We start from the raw sequence: 24994 nt of genomic DNA, 5'->3' as shown, positions 1-24994 counted from the left end.
CCGCCTGGGCAGCGAGACCTCATCTCTACAATAAATCAAAAAATCAGCCGGGCGTGGTAGCGCATGCCTGTAATTCCGGCTACTTGGAAGGCTGAGGAGGAAGGATCGCCGGAGCCCAGCAGGTTGAGGCTGCGGTGGCCGGGAGCGGCCACTGCACTCCAGTCTGGGCAACAGAGTGAGACTCCAACTCCAAAAAAAAAACAAAAAAAAAACTTACATATCGTAAAGAGAAAAGTGAAAACAAAACAGCAAAAATAATGGGAAAGATACATATTAATCTATGAGATCTAGCTAAAGGAACATCCAAGAAAATTACCCAATTAATTATGTTTTAAAAGATTGAAGTAGAAAATAATGAATTAAATATACAACTCAGAAAATACAAAAACAAAAATCTTTCCTGAAGGAAAGTGAAAGAAATGAAATAAAACAGCTAAAAGAAGAAACTAAAAAAGAATAAAACACATTTTTTTTTTTAAAAAGAACAAATTTTCAAGGTTGCTGTTTAAAAAATACAGACCACTAGTTAATACACAAAATAATGACAAGGAGGCAATAGTTTCTATCACAAACTGAGCAAATTATATATACATACACATGCATTATATGACTTTATGGAAATTTAAAACCTAGATAAAGGTTTTTAAACCATCAGAAAAACTGAAGAAAAAGAGGGAAATATGTAACTTCCTAGGAACATATAATTTACCAAAACTGACCCCAGAAAAAATAGAAAGCTCATACAAGCCAATTTCCAAAGAAGAAATAAGCAAATTTTTCAAGTCTACCATATGACAAAAAGAATCAAGCTAAAAAAAAAAAACTTTACAAAAGAATTCTCCTAGGCTTTTAAAAGCAAAACATTTCATACCATTTAAACTGTTTAATTAATAACACAGAAAAAGGAAACCTATACATTTGGTTTTTTTTAAATAAGTATACTGATGATATCAAAACATGAAGATGGCACAAATATCTAAGGACCAAACTACCTATAAAAGTGATGCGAACAAATAAAAGCATAGACCACTAGCATATAAAGTTCAAATAACCAGGTTGACTTCAGGAATGCAAGAGCATTTCATACTGAGATATTTAGTAATAAGATTTACCATAATAACTGATGTATAAAATTCATATAACCATCACAAGAGATGTTCAAAAGACGTGATAAAATTCAACATTCATTTATATTAAAAATTTCAGTAACAGATATTATAGTATGTCCTTAAAATGATAAAATGTATATTTTAGGCCCAATGTAATTATCTTACTTAATGGGAGAAATACTAGAGACACTTAGAAATACTGATAACGGTCAGAAATAAGAAATGCCTATTTAAAGCCCATCCTACTTAACACTGTACTAGGGATTTTAGTCAGTACAATTAAAGGTAGCAGAATAAAAAATACACAGTTGACACTTGAGCAATGAGGGAGTTGGGGGTGCCAATCCCCCACACAATCAAAAATCTATGTATAACTTTTGACTTCCCCAAAACTTAACTACTAATAGAGTCTTTTTTTTGAGTTAGAGTCTTACTCCATCGCCCAGGCTGCAAGTGCAGTGGCAGGCTCACGTCCACCCCAGCATCAATCTCCTGGGCTCCAGCGATCCTTATGCCTCAGCCTTCCAAGTAGCTGGAACTACAGGTGCACGCTACCATGCCCTGCTAAGTTTTTATTTACTGTAGAGATGAGGACTCATCAAGTTGCCCAGGTGGGTCTCGAACCCACGGGGTCAGGCAATCCACTCGCCTCGGCCTACCAAAGTGCTGGGATTACAGGTTGGGTCACTGAGCCTGGCCTAGAAGTCTTATTAATAAGTCAATTAACACATTTTCTATGGTTATGCATTATCTACGTTTTTACAATAAAGTAAGCAAAGAAAATACAATGCTATTAAGAAAATCAAGAGACAAAATACATCTACTCTTCATTAAGTAGAAGTATAGCAACATAAGGTCTTCATCCTCATCATCTTCATGTTTAATACGTGGAGGAACAAGATTTGGTCTTGCTGTTGCAGAGAAGGCAGAGGTGGAGGAGGAACAAGGGGAGGCAGAGGCAAGAATGGAGAGGCAGGCACATTCTGTGTATGATAGAAATACACAGCAATTTCTGTCTTTTTGGCTTCTGATTTCTCTAAAAGTGTTTCTATAAGATTATCAATCCTCGTTTGCTTTAGCTTCAGTGCCCGTACATATCACAGAAAGATCCATGTTGCAAAAGAAGTCAAAAGCAGTCTTGAAAAACCGGAACCCATCTGCCAGATCATCAATGCCCACTTGGTTTTTAGCACTGCTTCTTCTAGGTCTTCTTCTTTACTGTCTAGTATTGTTTAAGAAGTACTCATCTCTATCAACTCGTCTTCTATTAATTCCTCTGGTGTGCTGACATCTTAGCTCATGAATTTCGCTCAGATCCAGATCTCAAAGTCCTTCACTCTACCCCCTTTCTGCCATATCCACAATCTCTTTCATGATTTCCTACAGTGACTCAGGATACGGTTTTCACCAAGCAGGATTTACTGTCTCAGGCTTGATGGCTTTCCTGACTTTTCCTATAACAATGATAGCATCTTCAATAGTATCATCCTTCCAGACATGGTTCTCTTCCACAGCATCGACAATTCTTTTCATAGAGCATCCTGTGTAATGAGCCTTAAAGGTCTGTAACCCCCTGATTTAGAGACACCATAACTGGAGACAAGCAGACTGCTTTTATACCTTCAGTGATGAACTCACGAGGTTTCAGGTGACCAAGGGCATTGGCCAATAGTAAAGAAGTTTAAAAGGCAATCCCTTACTGGTAGGATACACTTTCTGACTTCAAGAACAAAGCATTGATAAAACCAATTCAGAAAAACTATTCTCATCCAGGCCTTCCTATTGTACGTACAACCAAATGACTGGAAGCTGGTATTTACCTTTTGTCATCAAGGCCCAAGGATTGGCAACTTTATGACAAGGGTAATCCTAACTGCCTTTGCAAAAAAACAATAAAGTTAGCCTATCCCCTCCTGCCTTAAATTCTGGTACTTGCTTCCTCCTTACTAATAATATCCTTTGGACTTGGGCTAGGTACAGTGGCTCACGCCAGGAAGCCCAGCACTTTGGAGACCAAGGTGGGAGGACTCCTTGAGCTCCTAAGTTCCAAGACCAGCCTAGGCAACATAGCAAGACCTTGTCACTAAACAAATAAATAAATAAGCAAGCAAACAAGCCAGACATGGTGACATGTGCTTGTGGTCCCCACTACTTTCAGGAGGCTGAGGCAGAAGGACTGCCTGGGCCCCAGAGGTCAAGGCTGTGATGAGCCATGATTGTGAGACTGCACTCCAGTCTAGGCAACAGAGGGAGACCTGGACACAAATTTTAGAATGTCCTTTATAGCACTTTCATCTGGAAAATCAACTGGGGAAAGACATGCCATTAAAAACTATTCAAGAAGCTATCCCTTCTCCTTAATGATTTTTTCTTTCTTTTTTTTGAAGTGGAAGTCTCACTCTGTCACCCAGGCTGGAGTGCAGTGGCACACTCATGGCAGCCCTGATCTCCTGGGCTCAAGCAATCCTTCCAACTCAGTCTCTAAGTAACTGAGACTACAGGTGTATGCTACCATACCCAGCTAACATTTTTACTTTTTGTAGAGACAAGGTCTCTGTGTGTTGACTAGGTTGGTCTCAAACTCACGGGCTCAAGCAGTCCTCCTGCTTAGGCCTCCCAAAGGGCTGGGATCACAGGCATGAGTCATTTTAGAAGTCAACCCTCCTTCTAAAGTCACCAAATAATCCTTTGCTGGCACTGAATTCCCAGTTTTAGATCTTTCACCTTCCTTTTGCTTTAAGTTGTCATAAAATGTCTTTATTTTTTTCTCAAATCATATTAGGGCCTACAGGTATGCTTTTCTTATAGCAATCCTGCACCCACAAAAAAGCTACATTTTCATTATGAGTTAAAAAGGTATTTTAGAAAAAAGTACAAGGTTTCACGCCTTGTGGCATAGCTGCAACGACAGCTTCACAAACATCCCTTTGTTTTTTTATAATGGTCTTTACAGGTGATTCATCCATCTTGAAATAGCAAGCAATTACAGACCTCAATCTACAGTACATACTAAGCAATTCAGCTTTTTATCGTAAGGTATGACTTTTCTCTGTTTCTTGGGAGCACTTCCAGCATCACTAGTGGGAGCTCGTACGGGTCCTGTGGTGTCACTGAAAGTTTACAGTACTGGACTAAACATGATGAAAGACACTGGAGAACTGTGAGATCACTTTTCACTGTAAAATGCAATTTACTGGAGAGACAAACTGCTCACATGGAGATGATGAGCATCACCCAGCATTCTAAGCAGAAACCTGCAACACTTGAGCTCATCACAACAGCAACAGGAGGTCACTACGCAATTATTACAGTAGTACAGTACACATTCCAGTTAATTTTAAGCAATTATGATTTAAAATTACATCTTTGCCTTTTTGACACATATCTACACTACAATTGGTACAATGTATGGTCTGTGCTTGTGTGCATAAGCTTGGATAAATTTCAGCTTTTCTGTAGTAGATGTGTATATTTTATGGTTGTAGATGATAAATAGACTAGTACCTACATATATTTTATGCATTCATGATAAAGTTAACTCTATATTAGTTTTTCAATATTTCTAGGTTGAGTGGCTTATATGTGAAATTTTTCAAATTATCACAAATCTCCAAAAAACACTGCAATGTATTTATTGGAAAAAATGCACACATAATTGAACCCACTCAATTAAACTTGTATTGTTCAAGGGTCAATTATGTGTATATATACATGTATATAAAATAACAGTCTTCATATACATATAAAAGTGACAAACAGATGAAGATACAAAAATCATGAATACACTCATCAAAAGCATATAAATTATAGATAAGGAAATTTTGATAAAATTCCTTAAGGATACAAAAATCGACTTGAAACAGAAAACCAACTGGGGAAAGATATACCACTTTCTTGAAAAGAAAGATTCAATGTCATGAAGATGTCAATTAACCCTCAGTTTATTTGAGAAATGTAATTGTCATCACAACTTTTTTAAAACCATCGGGTTTAACTTATGGAAATAGATGATTTTAAAGCTTACATAGAAAAATAAATATGAAAAGACAGTCAAGAAAACTCAGAAATACAAGAGTGAAAAGGAATAAGAAAAATACAAGAGTGAAAAGGAATAAGAACAAGTCCAGATCTACCAGACACTAAAATATACCAAAAAGTCTCAAAAATTAGAGTGTGGAATTGGTCCATGAATAGACAAACCAATGGAAAATAAAACAAATTCCAGACACAGACCTGAATACAGATGGAAATTTAGTTAATGAGTCAAAGGGAGCAATGCTTAGCTTTTTAATGAGCTGGGACAACCAGGCAGCAATTTGGAAAAAAGATAAAGTTAGATGTATACTCACGGAATATACACTATGACAAACTACAAAGGATTGATAAACAATTTAAATGTTTTAAAAAAAAAGGTTTAGCCAGGCTCGGTGGCTCAGCCTGTAATCCCGCGCCTTTGGGAGGCTGAGGTGAGTGGATTGCCTGAGCCCGAGGGTTTGAGACCCGCCTGGGCAGCGAGACCTCATCTCTACAATAAATCAAAAAAAATCAGCCGGGCGTGGTGGCACATGCCTGTAATTCCGGCTACTTGGAAGGCTGAGGTGGAAGGATTGCCGGAGCCCAGCAGGTCGAGGCTGCGGTGGCCGGGAGCGGCCACTGCACTCCAGTCTGGGCGACCGAGTGAGACTCCAACTCAAAAAAAAAAAGGTTGTAGGGGCAATGCACAAAAGATAATTAAGAATATTCATGCTAATTACAAAAATGCAAATTAAAACCCCATTAAAATAGTTTCAAATAGCAAAATCAAGATAGCTATCAAATGTGCAAATACACAACAGTTTGGCAACACACTATACTAGCAGGATATAAGGAAATAGGTACTCTCATGCATAACTGTGGAAGTCCTAAATAAGTCAAGCTGATAGAGTAATTCTAGTAATAGCTCCCAAAATTATAAATTAATTCCCCACTGAGTCAACCAATTCAACTTTTGGGATTAATTCTAGACATAGCTGTACAAGACAAAAATGCCATATGAGGACCATGGCATGGTTTGTAATAGCAGAAGACTGAAAATACCAGAGCCCAGAAATAAAATAAGTGGAATACAGCACAGCTGTGAAATAAAGAGTAAGGAACGTTGTCATGATTTATGATCAGATTTCCAGGATATACTGCTATATGAAAAAAGCAAGGTGCAGAACAGTATGTATAATATGTTAACATTTGGTACGAGACTATACTACATTTTCACATTTCCATGTACTGAATAAAAACTGCCAAGGATAAACAAAAACCACAACAAACGGTCGGTCACCCATAGGAGGTGGGTACAGGGTTAAGAAGGTAACAGGGAGAAGCTGGGAGTACAACTTCTTAGGATACACCTCTTGACATAGTCTTGATTTACGAATCGTCAAATGATACAACCTATTCAAATGACTTTTAACTTTAAAAAGGTAACTCAAGAAGAATAGCTCAGAATCCAGATTCTTACCTGAGAAGGAACACTTTTTGGTGGCTCTATGCGAATAGAAGGATCCCACTCTCCTGGAGGTAGGACAGTAACTTGATCTAAAAATTCATCGATTCCAGATAAGAGGTCATTTCTGTCTTTTGCTTTATAAGCTACATCATGGAAAACCTAAAGAAAAAACATAACGAGTAAAAAAATTTTTAAGTTGAAAGAAAATTCTACACATAGTAAATCTACTTTGGAGACCATAAATATGTTCACAATAGTCAACTAAACTTTTATTCTAGGTAACACTCAGTATTATCAGATGAATTGACAGTAATAAACAATGAAAGAAAACAGTGATGTGTTAAGACGGGACAATTTTTTACAAAGACAATTTTGCATGGGAAATACTCTGTAATTCATCAGAAAATACTGTGGCATGTCATTAACTTCTATGACATCCAAACGTCATTTATCCTAAGAAAATAATCATGGATAAGAAAACAGTTTTACTTAAATAATTTAATTAATAACAAATTATTTACCAGTTAACTATTTGCTAGACACAGTTCTAAGCACTGTGGCTAATGCATGGAAACAGGTAAGGCAAGGTCGCTGTACGCAAGAACACTTTTTCTGGGGGAAAAGACAGTGACCGAGTAATTAAATGAATATTCAACTGTAGGCAATGATAAATGCTCTGATAACAATATCGGAAGATACAAAAAACAAATCTGATGAGAAAGAACAAAGTGGCCAGGAAAGGTGTCTTAGAGAAGATAATTCTTAAGAAAACTCTGAACAAAATGAGGAACAAACCCATGCAAAGGGTCGGGTAGGGTGGGGTGAGAGCAGCAGAAAAGTACAGCAAGACTAGCAACTGTAAATGTCTACAAAAATCCGGTAAGTGTCCTCGGAAATGAGCATAACAAATCTGAGGAACAAAAAGGAAGCTAATATGGCCAGAGCAAAGCAGGAGAGGAGGGGTTAGCAGCATTAGCATGTAAGCTTTGAGAAGTAAGCAAAGGATAACTCAAGAAGGACCTATTAAGACAATGGTAAAGAGTTTAAATTAAAACGAAACATATAATAAGTCACTGATACTTTGGAGCAAGGAAACGATACATATTCAAATTTGTATTTTACTGGCAGTGTGGTGGGAAAGCTTGTAAAACGAAGACCCATAAAGGCTACTTGAACTGATAAAGAAAATCTAAGAGGCTGAATGTGGTGGCTCATGCCACTGGGGAGGCTGAGCTACTCAGGAAGCTGGGGCGAAAGGATCGCCCAGGAGGTTGAGGTTATGGTGAGCTGTGATCATACAGCCTGGACGACAGAGTGACACTCAGATTCAAAAAAAAAAAACTTCAAGAAAAAAGAAAAAAATAAGAGAGTCTAAGCCAGAGAAATGACAGTGGTGCTGGAAAGGATATGACAGATACAATGCAAGACACACTGAAGGTAAACAGTCTGAAACAGAAATGAGGTCAGGTTCAGATATGTGGCATTTCGAATGCCCTAAGGACACATGACAGAGATGACGAGCAAGAATGTGATACAAATCTCTCTTCCAAAGAAAAACAAAAGTCCTGATCACACAATATGTAGGCCACAGTCAAAGATCAGGTCCCAAATGGGAGACAGAAATTTAGAAAAAAAAAGTATTAAGGAAAACCAAAAGAAGCATATTCTGAAGTCTATGATGGAAAAAATTTCAAGAAGGTGGTTGATGATTTCAAATTTTTAAAACAAAAACAGAAGATTAAAAGTACCGACCAATCTCAATAAAAAGACCTTAAAGACCTTACCAGGCTGGGAGTGGTGGCTCACGCCTATAATCCCAGCACTTTGGGAGGCCAAGGTGAGCAGACTGCCTGAGCCCATGGGTTCAAGACCAGCCTGGACAATTTGGTGAGATCTCATCTCTACAATAAATCAAGAAAAATTAGACAGGCAGGGTGGCACATGCCTGTCGTTCCAGTTACTTGGAAGGCTGAGGCGGAAGGATCACCTAAGCCCAGCAGGTCAGGGCTGCGATGGCCATGAGTATACCGGCCATGAGTATACCACTGGACTCCAGCCTTGGCAACAGAGTGAGACTCCAACCCAAAAAAAAAAAAAAGAACCTTACCAAAGCAAAGAGTTGAGGAGTGAACACAACATAAAATAGTACAGACAGCAAGGATAATTTTTAAGCTTCACAATGAGAGAAAGGACTTAACAAAGAACTTTAATAATATATAACATATAACTTAACATATATTATATGCATCATAACCAGTGTCTACCTCAAAGCGATTTTAGTGTTTTACTTACCTCATCAGTCATAAGAGTGGCTATTGATCTTCCAATTTCATGATACTGTGGTGCCTTGCCTGCTGGACCCAATAACAGAAACAAAAACCTAAGGAAACATTCAAATACACAGATTGTAAAATGAACAACATATATACACAAGTCCAGGCAATGATTAAAAAGAAATGTAAACACAGAAACAACTCTCAGATCCCTTTTTCATTTTCCCACATTAATCCCCGAAAACGACAACTGCAATCAGACTTAAGCATATCACAAAACTAAAAAAGTCATTCCACCAAATTATCACTGCACATCTTCCTTAGGATAAAACAGCAACTAGATGTTTTACATAAAAAGTTCCCATCTTCCTTTTCTTTAAGTCAGAATCTTGCTCTGTGGGCCAGGCTGGAATGCACAGTCATGGCTACGACAGTCTCTACCTGCTGGACTCAGGCAATCCTTCCACCTCAACCTTCCAAGTAGCTGGGATTACAGGCACGTGCTACCACTCCCAGCTAATTTGTGGTCGCAGTTACTTGGAAGGCTGAGGTGAAAGGACTGCCTGAGCCCAGTGGGTTGAGGTTGTGGTAACCATGAGCGTGCCACTGCACTCTCAGTGAGACTCAACAGTGAGACTCCGTCTCAAAAAATAATAACAAAAATAAAGTACATTTCTATAAAACGCCTATTAATTATTCATATTCATTTATATATATTATACAAAATAATCGAAATTTTTAAATAATTATTCTCATTTACAATTAAGTTTCTTCCATCAAGAGCAGCAAACTACTCTTTTTAACACAACTTGCTAACTATTATTATGGATATTCCCCCAAATTTAATTTTTACTTATAATGTATACTGAATAGAAAATCTTGGTCAGACCAGAAAAAAAGAAGCAGTATGCCTAATTCAAAGGTAGTATTATTACATTTAATCAACTCTGTGAGGGATTATCCTCATCTTTCAAATGAAACTTAGAAAATTCAAGTCAGACTTGTTCCCACTCCCACAAAAAATAAGCAGCAGAGAAAAGACTCAGTTACATTCTCTGACTCCACTGCCTGGACAGGACACAAGAGAATACGTGTAAAATGATAAGTTGTTTTTGAAACCAAAGTTCCTAAAATACCAAACTTCTCATGAAGACACAAATGCAAAATAGTTCTCAAGAGGATGATATTTCTTTTATTTTTAAGTTCTAAGTAAAAAATAAAGAAAGGAAATAAAAACAACTCCTTTAATATTCAAAGAATTTGGCACAATGGTCGAATGAACAATTAAAATGAGCTCTTATTATATAAAACAACATGCTCACTGGTTCCGCAGATTAAAATGTTCAGATCTCGAATATGCCGAAATACTGTCATTTGGAATTATACCTTTACCTGGTAGGAACAGGGACCTCAGTCAACCCCGTGAGGAGGACGGCGGGAGCCAGTCTCACAAACGCAATTATTGGCCTTTCCAGAAAGTCCACTTCCCCCACAAGAACGTTGGATGCCTCGGCTCCCGTGGGAATTTTTCTCATGAAATTCATGTCAACCTATTGACAAGTAAATAATAATAAAAATAAAATTTGCATGGTATTTATAACACTATGTAGATGGAAATGGGGGAAAAGGCTTTTTTAAGACTACTACTCGCTAATCAAAACTTGAGATCTAAGGACTATGTAAAATGCCAACATTTTCACAAATATAAAGAATGGGGTAGACAATTACAAAAAAGCAAGCAGAACACATTTTTATCAATACTACTGTTTTTACCTGTCACAATCTTTACTACTTCAGAGTAATCAACAACAAATTTAAACAACTACTTCAATTATCAAACAAACAAGAAAAATGTTCACTATTCATTAAAAGCTAGTAAGGACAAATGTATAGTTCACAAAACTAACAACGATTCATGAAATTATACACAGTGCTAAAAATATTCTTTTCATGATTTTCTATAATTTAATCTTAGAAATGAATTAGCTCCCTTTCATTTTATATATATATTCTTTTAAAATCCCCCTTCAAAGAAAAAATAAACAACTCTGGGCATTCTCCAGTATTTTCATTAAGTTGGGGAAAAAAATCATGTTTATTTAAAACTAAAACCAACAGCCCTTATTGGCATGGACATATAATAATGCTATAATAGTGAAATTCAGTGTTCTGTGTATAATTACAAGGAAAAGGTTACAAACATGATACCAAGTATGTGAAGCTCTTCATTTATATGCAGTTCCACACAAGTCACTAAACAACCACTTACAGGGCTATCTAATAACAGTAAAACCAGCACTTACGGCGGGCCTCTTGAGTCCCACACCCAGTGTGCCACAACTACAGTGCCAGGAGGCAGACTCCTGCACGACAGCAGACAAGGAGGTGTACACAAGGAGAGGCCAAGTAAAAAAAAGTAAAACTGTGACAGAGGAACAAAAATAAACGGCAACTGCCATGTCTAGAGGAGATTTATCATGTAAATTATATTAATTTATTCATTTAATGGTATAAATTTCAACTTAGTTACTGAACACTTTGCACTATCTGATATATGAGCACCAGTAAAATATGATCATGTTAAAATAGAAAAATTAGAAGTACTATAGCCTTTCTGTATAGCCAATGCCCCAATATAAGAATTTCTGTAATTTTAAAGAATGAAGCTCAGCAAAAACGATAACGCAAGTCATTTAAACTACTTTTCTATAAAATGTGACTTGTAGACTTTGCATCATACAATAAAAGGCTTAAGAAAACAAAATCTTGCTTGACATAATCACATTTAACAGTCTTACACTGAATGCAAAATTAAAGTATCATGAGAAAAATTCTTCAGCAAATAGTATTTAAAATGACAATGGCTACAAGAAATCCCTTATTCATATAAGAAGTTTGTAATTTGAACTTTAATGCAGTTAAGTTTTTCCCTGTTCTTTTTAAATAATTTTTTAACTTATTTCGACTAAATACTCATTTATCAACATAAAAAAATCATAGTTGAGATATTTTTGTTTTTCTTTCTTTTAATCCATGTCTTTATCTATGGCTACCCATAGGGAAGCACTGATATGTTTTCCAGTGGCATTCCACAAAGTACTGACACCATAACATAGTAATTCTGCGATCTCATTACAGCCCAGGAAAGGCTGAATGGCTAGTGCTATAACATCATTCCCAGAATTAACCTTTCTAGTGGTGGCAGCTCCAGAACAAATGACTGTAGTTCAAAAGGTATTAAATTGTCATATCTACAGGTAGACACGGATGGAAATACTGTATTATTCGCACATTCTTTTTCAGAATTTCTAAAAGTAGTAAACAAGTAAAGTTATTCAATTACTCAAAGGTTAACTGTAATAACCCTTCTCACAATTTCTTACCATAAATTAACATATCACAGGCATCACATGCAGATTTGTAAGCACTACTCAACTAAAAAATTACTATAACTAATGTTAAAATAAAGTCACAAATTGCTACGTATTTTCCCAATAAGAATAATTATGAAAATATATAGTTGATGACAGAATTACCTTGCTGAAGTCAACAGTACTATTTTCTCTGCTTCCTCCACTTCCATTACCTTTAATTTCTCCACCTTTACTATTGTCCAAGTTTCCAGGAGCAGACTGTGGAGAGGCCAAAATACCTGTGATAAAAGACAAATTCCAAATTAGTAAGGAGAAAATTCATTTTGTAGCCTGACTCTGCTCATATCCTGAAAGTGATGGTTTATTATAAAAGCAAATGTGCAAGGTTAAAAAAAAAAAGTGCCAGGTGTTAGTAACATACCAGCAAAAACTAGAATAACATTTTAAGCAATAACAAAGTCACACATTTTAATATGTAAAATAATACAAATGAAATTTATGAAAATGGTGGCCTTTTGCGAAAAGAAAAACAAGTGTGTTGGTGTAGAACCACAAAAGATGGAAGACCTGAGTCTGATCACCATTACAAGTATTTAGAGAATACACATTCAATATATCATATACACATGAATTGCATAGAGCTTCATGATGCCTAACTACACTTGGCACGCTTGCACCAACAAAGATATAAATTGTCTGACAAACCCTAAGTGTAACTCAGAAACAATTAAGTATAGGTTGAATTAACAATCTTCCGTGATCATAGGGTTCCTCAAAATATTTGATTTTTCTTTGATAGTATTTATGCCTATAATCCCTGCTGTAATTATTTCTAAGAAATGTAACTTAAATATAGTATGCACATTTTTTACAACATAAGTGCAAAGAGTGTTTTATAATCAAAATCTGTGTTCAAATATGCATTCCCTGCCACTTTTTAATCTATATGACTTGAAGTAAAAAACTCACTTAACCCCTACAATCCAGACAAACCCATAAAAATAGCTTGGATTAGAAATGACAGTTGTTTGGATCACGAATAATAGATATACATTCTAGCACAAATATATTCATTTCAAGTGATATTCAACAACAATTTCACAACAACAAAATAACCTTAATAAAAACATTCATTATTATATGGCCAATTATTAACACTATGAACTCTAATTCCGCAAAATGTTTAAATCTCAAAGCTTTAAAATTCAAGTTTATTACACAGATTTATACTATTAAATACATCTTATTTTTTTCAAAAAATCAAAGGTTCTCTAGTCCAATAATTATTAGTCCGACTCATAACACCTATAAACACTGAATATTGTAGGGGTAAAAGGTACTCAAATATAATAGACTTTACTTTTAGTTTTAGGTGTGCTGTTCACAGCAATCTAGTGGCCCATGGAAATTCAGCTAACATGTTTTGTGGTCAGATTCTACAAACTTTGAAATTCATATTGGTAATCAAGCTCCAGGATTTTAAGCACATCAGATAGACTTGATACAGCCAAAGAAGTTTTCATTTCTTCAGAACAGAACACACTATACCTAACAGTATATTGAAGCTAAACCATTTGGGCTTATTGCTTAAACTCAACTGATAGAAGATGGCTGTGATACTTACTTCTCTGTTAAATACCTAAACTAGGATGCCAGAGTGACCCAAACACCTTAATTTGCAATCTATTTAGCCATATGCTCATTCTCTGGAAAAGTTTAACAATTCTGAAATAAAGGCTCATGGTTCTGCTGATTAAAAAAGATAGCGCATCTAGTAAAAACCTCAGGATGCTGTCACTTATGGCAGAAGGGAAATGGTAGCCAGAAAAAAACAAAAACAATTCTGAAATAAAAACTATTTGCTAAGTCTTAACTCATCTTTCACAATGTTAGCTTAGCATGGAAAAGTTACTAAGATCCCTCTTTTCTGACCTTTGTCCCTAAACTTCCAGAAAAGAAGTCCCTTCTTTGCCCAAGAGAGAAAAAAGCTAAGCAGTATTTTTTAGTGTCTTCCAACTACTTCCACACATGAAAATCAAAAATACCATTAAGCCGTGGTGGCAACTGCAACTGAGCATTACACACTTCCAACAGCTAAATGTATTCAACCTGTGGATGCATAATCAAAAGGATACACAATACACAGTTTTCCAGAAGAGTCCCAGCTATTGAGGGAGAAGAGTGGAATAAGGAGAAGGCTATGGGGAAAAGAATATGGTAGCAGTGGACAGAAAAAATGATGTAGAACTCAATACTGACAAAGCTAGAAGGAATGACCTGAAGTCACCTGGCTAATCTGATCATTTTGAATCTGTCCCATTTCCAAAATTGGCATGCCGGGTGCATCCTAGAGTTTAGCACCATCACTGTCTTTGTGTAGTCCTTCCCAACCTCAGGCAAGTTAAAGCTGTTTTCTTCCTGCTCCTATAATAAATTCCTGGCACTCAGAATTAAATGAGTAGATAAACAAAAAATAAAGCTCTCTATTTTTAGCACAGATAGACTATATTACTTTGCTTTAAGAAAAAGAAAAAATAGGGCAACCCCTTCGGGTTCCCTCACACTGTGGGAGCTTTTCTGTCCTCTCAATAAATCCTACTTTAAAAAAAAAAGAAAGAAAAAGAAAAAAGTTATGAGTATGTACATAAGAAGTCTAAAAATCATACTCTGGTAAATCTATTATTTTGCACTTAGATTTTTTTCTTAAGTAGCAGATCTAACTAGAGAAAGGTATATCAAAGACATTTGAGTCTTCTGTCACTAAAAGCTGAAGTAGAATTAAAACAGTGGTTCCTCCACCAAGAAACACATGGCAATGTCTGGAGACCTATTCGGTTGCCACAACTGCAAGGTGCTATCGGTAGCTAGTGGGCAGAGGCCAAGAATGCTGCCAAACATCCTATAAAGCACAGAAGTGCCCCACCTACCCAACTATCCAGCAAAGAATTATCCAGTCCAAAATGTCCATAGTGCCAAGGCTGAGAAACAAATATTAAAAATGAGTTCACCTCTTTTACACAGAATTATCCTCCAAACACTATTGTGAAATACCACTTTCTTTTTTATAATGGGTATGCATTAATAATTCTATGACATGAAAATCTATGGCATTAGTCTTTCCAAAATTGTGCTGAGACTATCTTCCTCCTCTAAGATAATATCAGACTTCAAGGAAACCCCACCAGAGTTTCCAGGTGCTTGAAGCAACAAAGGGAATAATGTATAGCTGAACCTATTTTTTTCCCTCAGTAAATACTTTCTAGAGATGTCTTCTGTAATAGTAATTATGAGCTTTTTCTTGTCTTTAAAAATTCCTTCTCAGCCGGGCTTGGTGGCTCAGCCTGTAATCCCGCGCCTTTGGGAGGCTGAGGTGAGTGGATTGCCTGAGCCCGCGGGTTCGAGACCCGCCTGGGCAGGCGAGACCTCATCTCTACAATAAATCAAAAAATCAGCCGGGCGTGGTAGCGCACACCTATAATTCCGGCTACTCGGAAGGCTGAGGTGGAAGGATCGCCGGAGCCCAGCAGGTCGAGGCTGCGGTGGCCGGGAGTGGTCACTGCACTTCAGTCTGGGCAACAGAGTGAGACTCCAATTCAAAAAAAAAAAATTCCTTCTCTTCCCTCCACTCTAATTCCTGCTCTTCAGAAAGGCTGATAAATCTCATCACAAAAAAACTCATGGGGAAAAAAATATGTTCCTTAATTCTCAGTTAATTACTATTTATATCACCTTAACAAGTCTAACAAACTAGTGTGAACCTATCTGTCCCTTCCTTCCTATGTAAATGTATAGTTCCTTAGTATTTGTAACATGGTAGCTGGCAATATAAGAAATCTTCAGTGTTGCAGACTGATATAATATAGGTAAAAACAAATGGAAGAAAGTAACCTTAAAATCATTTTGTTCAAGAAAAAATAATAAATCTTGTTAGTTCTTTTAAATTATTTCTAGCATTTTTTTTCTCCTTTATATTCAGTTATCTCATTCTTTTTTTTTTTGAGTTGGAGTCTCACTCTGTCACCCAGACTGGAGTGCAGTGGCTGCTCCTGGCCACCGCAGCCTCGACCTGCTGGGCTCTGGCGATCCTTCCGCCTCAGCTTTCCAAGTAGCTGGAACTACAGGTGCGCGCTACCACGCCTGGCTAATTTTTGATTTAGTGTAGAGATAAGGTCTTGCCAAGTTGCCCAGGCAGGTCTCAAACCTGTGGGCTCAGGCAATCCACTCACCTCAGCCGCCCAAAGTGTTGGGATTACAGGCTGAGCCACTGAGCTCGGCTTGTTATCTCATTCTTAAATTTTATCTTTTTCATGAACTAATAAAATTCACAACGAAATAGTCTACTATATATTTTGCTGTACGTAGACCTGAGCTCAAATCCCTGCTCAGGTCTTTTACAGTATGATCTTAACATCTCCAAGTCTTGTCTTAATTCCTGTAAAACAGGAATAACACCAACCACATCAAATTGTTTTAAAATGAGAAAAGCACAATGGTTAACAGTTGATGCTTTAAAAAAAAAAAGATAGAAAAAAAAGACAGAAAAGCACCTCTCACTGGGTCCAGGACAAACTATAAAACAACAGTGGCTATAACTACTATGATAACTAATGCTACAATAATTTAACCACAAAACTTCCATTTATACTTCTAAACGTATATTCTTTATTGCAGCTACCATGAGCTTTGATTAAAGATAACTGGTGTGTTTGGATAAAGCCAACAGAGAGGATCATCACATGATAGGAACACATGGATTTGTAGTCAGGGAATTAAGGCTTACTAGTGTGACCCAACTAACTAACTAATGTTTCTAAGAAGCTGACTCTGTTGGGAACTTAGCTAAGTTTCTGAAAATGGGTATACCCACCTAACTTAAACAAATTTGAATACATACTTAATCAGTAAGTTTAACAACTAAACCAACACTGAAGTATTAGATATTATCAGTATTTTGGAGAAATGTGGTAACACTTACATGATTCAAACTAGTTAGCATGAGTATCTGTCACATTGAGACTTAGCTAAAACAGGAGTAAAAAATAGTCACTTAACATACTTATATGACTTAAGTGAAAAAATATATGTGTATAAATGTACCTATAAAGGAGAACCAAATGACCACAGTTTGTATATCTGAAAGAATATGAGTTAGAAACCTTTTATCCACTAAGAAATATCTTTTTCTAATTCACAAACAAAATATGCTCTAGCTACAACTACAGGAACTCTGGTCCTAAAAATTTCAAGGTGAACTTTCAAGAATAACTATAGTCTATTTTCAAGTATAAATACTAGTCTTGAAATAATGATTCCAGGCAGCCAGTCATGCGAGAACTTCAATCTTCTCAAGGGTAAAATGAGGGGAAAAAAAAAACCCCAATCCTATCTCTGGTTAAAAAGGCTAAACCATACTACATTCTCTGGAGAAAAGTATCAAATAGATGCAAGGCACATCACTTCATTACAATGTATGTACATGTGTTCATTCACCTTATGAATGAACTCCACAAGGAAAAAACCATTCTAAAAAAAAAAATCATGGCAAATTAAAACAGCGATTCTTTTTTTTTTAAAGTTTATATTTTTCTGTGCCACTCAAATGTGTTGACCTCTAAAATCTCACTTAAAATTTTTAAATCATGTGCAGTCTGCTTTAACTTAAAGTTTTAATAGTTCTATGCTTTTCTACAATATACTATAAAGAAAAAAAAACATGCAGAAGTCAAAATAAATGAGAAGCATAATCTACATATGCTGCTAAAGCTATGTGCTGAAAGGCATTCCAAGTGCAAGTGGTCCAGAGGCAGAAAGCACCACACAGGGGGGATTGTGGATAGTTGCCTGGAGTTAAGTCAACATTTTCCTCATTCTTCTGCTCCTGGCCTTTCATTGCTTCTAAGTCTTCCTCAGGCGGATGAATTACTACTGTGGGAATATCATCACTGGCAGGTGAAACCAGTAGTTCTGGGGCCTGAAGCTGATTCTGCTGGGAACTTCTGGAGGTCAGGCGACTGATGCTAGGGCTGGAAGGAGGACTGTTTTGAGGGGTGGGTACTGGGGTTGTACACCTCGAGCCAGCAGGGGTTCCAGCTCTTGAAGAAGGAAGAAGATGACTGAGAAGAAGCGATAAAGGCGATTCTCCTCTCAATGAAAGGTTTGAGGCAGACAGACCTGTTCGCAAAGAGTGACGGGAGGCTGAAAGGCCTTCCCCTGAGACAAAACAAATACATGAAAAATGATGAAGTTTACTGCAGAAGGCAAACAGAGACACAAAAATCAATTCACACTGTAAACTGCAAGCTTTCAAGGCCCCACATTTCAAGTTCATGCTGTCAGGGTTAGCATGTCAATCAGGTTTTTAAATGTTGGAAACTTGAAAAGTTGCTTAAAACTGCAATTAGTTCCCTGCAAGGCATAACCCCAAACAAAAGAAAACAAAACCATGTTAATGACAGATGGTAGAGGGTAATACCCAGTTAGAATTTAGAGTGGCCAACAGTGTGGTGGCTTAAGAAAGTACAATATCAATACAAAGCTGCTGCTTAAATAAGAAACAGTAAAGGAAAATATATAATACAAAAATAATCTAAGACACAAAAATTGCCAGCACTGACAGCTTGTATTTAGGGTAGTTTCCCTACATTTTACCAAACAGCTACAACCAATTACCTCTCACAGAAAGAGTCCACGTTAACTGTACCTAATAATTTCTAACTTAAAATTGATATTAAATATTTATAACAGCTGGGCGCAGTGGCTCAAGTATGTAATCCCAGCACTTTGGGGGGCCAAGGTACAGGAACGACTGAGCCCGCGGGTTCATGACCGGTCTTGGGCAACATGGAGAGACCTTAACTCTACAACAAATCAAAAAATTAGCCGAGCATGGTAGCGAGCCCTTGTAGTTCCAGTTACTTGGAAGACTGAGGCAGAAGGATCGCCAGAGCCCAGCAGGTCGACACTGGGGTGGCCATAAACGTGCAACTGCACTTCAGCCTGGGTCATAGAGTGAGACACTGACTCAAATAAAAAAATTTGAAAAATAAAAAAGAATAGCATTCTTTATGAAAAACATGAGAAATATAATAATCAATTCCACATGACCTAAGTAATCAAAGTTACATGCTCAAGTGATTCCAGAAACATTAAAAAAAAATTTCATTTAAAAACACTATTTAGTTAAAAGAAATAAACTACATGCAGAAAAACTGCTAAACTGTAGCAAAAAAGCATAATAAAATGGAATTTAGGCTGGATGCAGTGGCCCACGCCTGCAGTATCAACACCTTAGGAGGCTGATGCAGGAGGACTGCTTGAGCCCAGGAGTTTGAGACCAGCCTGGGCAATATAGAGAGACCTCATCTACAAAAAAAAAAATAATAATCAAAATTAAGCTGAGCATGGTGGCTCATGCCTGTAATTTCAGCACTTCAGAAGGCGAAGGCAAGAGGACTGCCTGAGCAGAGGGGTTTGAGACTAGGCTGGAGAGACCTGTCTCTACAATAAATCATAAAATTAGCTGGATCTAGCAGTGCACACCTGTAATTCCAGCTAGTTGGAAGACTGAGGTGGAAGGATCACCTGAACCCAGCAGGTCAAGGCCGTGGCGGCCATGAACCTGCCACTGCTTTCCAGCCTGGGTAACAGAGTACGGCACCACCTCAAAAAAAAAAAAAAAAAAAAAATGAACCAATCATGGTGGCACACACCTGTAGTCCCAGCTACTCGAAAGGCTGAGTCAGAAGGATCACCGGAACCCAGGAAGTTGAGACTATGAGCCATGATCATGCCACTGCACTCTAGCCTGGGCAACAGAGTGAGACCACCAACTTGAAAAATGAGTAAATAAATAAATGGCATTTAAAAGAAAACAGACATTAGCTTATAATGACCCAATAACAGCTGGAGAATAATCAGGACCACTACATATGAGGAATAGGATTTAATAGGTTCCCTTTGGATAAATGAACTCATTTCACCAATGTAGAGACTACGCAATAAATAAAAGATGGAAAAAAAGGTAAAATGTGTCATGCAGGACTTGCTTTTAAATTAAACTTCAGGCCAAAAGAGATGTCCTTTTATTCTTAAGATTCCTTAAATACACCAAGGCATAATTTTAAACAGATTAAAAAGGTAGTGGCCAAGTGATCAAATTAAGTATCTCACACTGAGCTCCAAAAAATAATTATTGTCATCTTTAGATGTATTAAACCCTATCATCTATGGTTGTTTCTTGGGAGAACACTTAAAAGCCATACTGTTATTTCAGGGATAAAAAAGAAAGCGACACTGTGTCCCTCACTCTACTCACGTCACTGTGGCCCTCATACTACTTGGGTAATAGTAACAGTTAGAGGTAACTGCTAAAGGTGACAGTGACCCTCCATAAGTTACTCCAATCCGTTGCACTTGGGTTTTCCAAATGCATTGTCATCAGAGTTCTCAACCCTAGTGATGTATTCCTCGGCTTTAGACAGAAGGAAACAAGAAAAGGAAAGCCTCCAAACCGGGCACAGTGGCTCACACCTATAATCCCATCAGTTTCGGAGGAGAGAGGGCTGTTTGAACCCAGGGGTTTGAGACCAGCCTGGGAAAGAGACCTTGTCTCTACCATAAATAAAAAAATTAGCTGGGTGTGGCAGTGTGCGCCTGTAGTTTCAACTACTTGGAAGGCTGAAGTGGAAAGATCACCTGAACCCTGCAGGTAGAGGCTGCGGTGGCCATGAGCATGCCACTGCACTTCAGCGTGGGTGACAGAGTGAGGCTCCAACTCAAAAAAAAAAGAAGGAAACATCCAAGTGTGCCAGCCTGAAGACATTGACAGAGGAAAATGGCTACAAAAACACTGTCTTCCTATATCTCACACAACCTACCACTCGTCTATGAACAAGTAGAAATCTGGAATTGGAATACGCAGACCCTATTATGAGCCATTCTCAATGGATAGAAAGACATCAACTAGCTTACCCTTACTGTAACACAGAAATATTAAGAACCTTTCACAAATTGTATAAACAAAGAGTCAGCAAGTCAACTCAAAAACACAAATAAATATATTCAAGCAAATGAAGTACACTAAGACAAAAAAATTATCAGGAAAAAAGTCCAATGAAAAGGTTCAAACCTAAGTTTAGAATTTTAAAAAGATTAAACTATAATGATAGATCATAATTTATGCTTTAATCAATGATATAACAAAAAACCTTGAACAGAAACAACAAAAAGGCAAGAAGGAGAAGTAATTCAGGGTTGGGTATAATGACTGTCTAAATATTCCCAAATGTTAATTGTAACATACTGAAGTGCTGTTACAGTAGAAGTGTTAGCAAAAATTGGATGCTACAACTTATCTCACCATTCCTTTCAAGCAAGTGAGGGTCAGAATGTTTCTTGCCTATATCTGCAAAAGATCGAACAAGGGGAATCCGACTGGTGAATCTTTTCTCATTCTGATGATGATGTCTCTTCAGAAGAGCTTCTCTGACATTCTCTCGTATAGACTCATCCAATTGGCCGGAGGCTATCATATTGTCTAATACCATATCTATTCAAAGGAAAAAATTAAGGTGTTACTAGATAAGTACTTAAATAACTATAATGTAGAAATAAACTATTAAGTGAAACCTCATAAACAAAAATTAAAACCTTACACAGCTCTAGAAAGCATTGTTTTTAATATTAAATAGCCAATGCATAAAAGATAAATATGAACACTGACCATCCAACAGAAATGAACAAACTATTCTATTTTAACAGATACCATTATTTATAAAGAAGTACAGTTATATGCTAATAGTGAAAGTGCTTTCCTGTATGGATACAAGAAATACTACTAAGCTGAATATTCAGGAATGTTGGCTTCCTAAGATGTATTTTATTGCCTCACTTCATATTTTCCCCCAAAACTGTTCTAGTAGATGAACATCTGTACCCACTCATTCAATTGCTACTTACTGAATGCCCACTGTTAGGAATATAGCAGTTAACAAAACAGAGGAAGTTTCTGCTATCTTCAAGAGGCAGAAAAACCAACAAATAAATAAACAGGCAAAATACATGAGGTAATAAGTTCTAGGAAGAGGAATAAATCAGGCTGTGAGAGAAGTGTGGGGAATGGGAAACTGATGACAATGCCATTTTACACATTATTGGGTGACCAGACTATTTTCAGCACATAAAATATGATTAAATGTTTTTAAACAGTGTCACTAACTTGGAAGACGAGTCAAATTTTCAAAGCTGTTAGGATTGCTCTTAAAAAAATTTTAAGAGACCATAACCGGGCACAGTGACTCATGCCTATAATTCCAGCACTTGGTAGGCTGAGGCAAGAGAATTGCTCGAGTCCAAGAGTTGGAAATTAGCCTGGGCAACATAGCGAGATACTGCCTCTTTTAAAAAAAAAAAAAATTAGCTGAGCATGATAGTGTGCATCTGTAGTCCTACCTACTCAGAAGGCTGAGGCAAAAAGGATCACCTAAGCCTAGTAGGTTGAGGCTGCAGTGAAGGTAACTATGCTACTGCACTCCAGCCTAGGAAGCAAAGTGAAACCCAACTCAAAAGAAAAAAAAACCGGAGAGACCAACCTAACAGGTAAACTAACATTAACACAACAGCTACAATTTACCAAATAAGTGAACACTGGACTATACAATGTTTACTAAAGGATTACATAGTATTACATGATAACTGCAAAACCAAAGTCTAAGATTCTTATGTCCAAAAGCAATATTATTCCTAACTTTAACTCAATTTTTTAGTCATTTGTGTAAGACAAGAAAGTAAGGACCTTGTTGACTATTTAAATATCCGCAGCACATAGTAAAATCTAGCAATCAGGTATAATTCAAGCATTTCTAATCTAAGAAATTCTAATAAGTGTATGGTTCTCTTAGAGATCAAACACTACAGATTTTTGCTTTCTCCATGGGAACAATCTACAATGATAGTTATAGTATAACATGTACCTCCACTGAATTTGATTTTCGTTTTTAGCAATTTTAGCTAGTGGCTAAAATCTATATAACAGCTGCCTGTTCCCACTTTCTGCCTCCACATTTTTTTCAAATCTCTCTCCTTTGCTTTCATCACTATACTCACCAGAACTCACATCATCATCATGTCTTGCTTAGACTATTCCAAGAGAATAACTGGCCCACCTACTTCTTACCTCTTCCTAATCCAAAGTCACCCTACATTCTGTCACCAGAATGATCTCCCTGAAGCATACCCCAAATCACACTATTCCTGAACTTAAAAATCATCAAGATCAAAAGGCCCACCAAAGATAATCTAACTTCTTAACCCAATAATTCAAAGGTAGTCGCAATCTTTCTCTAACTTGTTTTCCCAACATATCTCCTCTACTACTTTTGCAGAGACCTGTGTACTCACATGGAACTAACTTGTCTGAGATTCACACCTGTCTATGCTTCTCAACTTTTGCTTTACTCTTCCTCCTCCTTAAAATACTTTCTTACTCTTATGCCACCTGCTCCTTGTTCCCATGTACTCAAATTCTATTAATAACTTATACAATTAATGGCTTTTATGGATCTTCCCTACATCCCTGGTCCAAAAAACAAGGGAACAAAAACTCTTTTTTCTGAATTTCCAGAAAACAGACTCCATATTTGCTTACGGCACTACTCACCCACTTCCTGATACTTCAATCATGTCTGTCTAATTTAACTCTCTGGTCTCCAAACTTAGAAGAGACAAAAAGTCTTATTTATGTGTCTGTTTCTCATACTGCCCTGCACAGAAGCTCAACATTCAGTTCTGTGAATGTCTGAAAATCCACTTCCTTTATTTAGAATTATCTCTAATTTTAGTACACCTTAAATATTTTTTTAAAGTCTGTTTACTATAACCTGCTATTTCATCTAGAGTGCTTGCTCTCATATCCAGCATGACTGTTCCATTTAGGATGCAACTCCTTAGTTCAAAAAGACTGTGCAAAGAGAGAGTTGCCACATAGGGTTTACTCCATCGGTCACCGCCATCTTCAACATCCTCTTCAAATTTCAGCCATCTGAATGCACAACATATAAAAATATTTTATAAATAATAAAGATTCCATTTGTGTGTCTTAATGTGATAAGCATAAACTTGTTATTTTTAAAAAGTACAAAGAAAACTGCCACCAAACAAACTTTGATCACAGACACATGTTCGTACATTGGGCTAATGGCACAGCATCTACAGTCACAGGTTTCCTTTGAATTCCTCCTCCTCTGGCTACCACAGTAATAAACCCACAAAAACCAACGATGGAACTTCCTATAGCTTCCACTTCTACTCCTCCTTCTCATAATATGCAAGATTGTGCTTTTCTGAATTAGTGTAATTAGCGACTTATTAAGTCTATAATAATATAATTCATTTCTATTACATTAAGGTACAAAGAATTATTTGGCCTAGTGCCTTTAATCCCAGCTTTGGGAGGCTGAGTCTAGAAGACTACAAGAGCCCAAGGGTTGGAGACCAGTATGAGCAACTTGGCAAGACCTCATCTCTACAATAAATTAAAAAATTAGAAAGCTGAGGCGGAAGAATTGCTTGAGCCCAACAGGTTGAGGCTGCGTGGCAGTGATAGTGCCACTGCACTCCAGCCTGGGCGACACAGTGAAACTCTGACTCAAAAAAAAGAATTATTGCTGGGCTCGGTGGCTCAGCCTGTAATCCCGCGCTTTTGGGAGGCTGAGGTGAGTGAATTGCCTGAGGTCCGCGGGTTCGAGACCCGCCTGGGCA

At 37.2% G+C, this 24994-nt stretch overlaps 1 protein-coding gene across 5 annotated transcripts in view; it reads right to left on the bottom strand.

Annotated features, from left to right (window-relative positions):
* The window catches only part of SLC4A7 (solute carrier family 4 member 7), an 87683-nt gene that overhangs the window by 40113 nt on the left and 22576 nt on the right, over nt 1–24994 (bottom strand). For 2 of the 5 annotated variants that reach the window (XM_008071818.2, XM_008071814.2), the window contains exons 5-10: nt 24115–24275; nt 21597–21785; nt 12401–12516; nt 10257–10414; nt 8884–8971; nt 6604–6750 (exon numbers count right to left, since the gene is read on the bottom strand). In XM_008071818.2, coding sequence (XP_008070009.1) covers nt 6604–6750; nt 8884–8971; nt 10257–10414; nt 12401–12516; nt 21597–21785; nt 24115–24275 — 859 coding nt within the window. Of the gene's footprint in view, nt 1–6603; nt 6751–8883; nt 8972–10256; nt 10415–11167; nt 11228–12400; nt 12517–18079; nt 18449–21596; nt 21786–24114; nt 24276–24994 lie in introns of all 5 variants that reach the window. The other 3 variants (XM_008071789.1, XM_008071805.1, XM_008071798.2) reach the window with 3 other exon arrangements.

This window comes from Carlito syrichta, unplaced genomic scaffold, assembly GCF_000164805.1.
Source record: "Carlito syrichta isolate Samal-C Ts95f unplaced genomic scaffold, Tarsius_syrichta-2.0.1 Scaffold113587, whole genome shotgun sequence".
NCBI lineage: Eukaryota > Metazoa > Chordata > Mammalia > Primates > Tarsiidae > Carlito > Carlito syrichta.
Note: the sequence above shows the minus strand (reverse complement) of the source record. Positions and strands in the feature narration are given on the sequence as shown.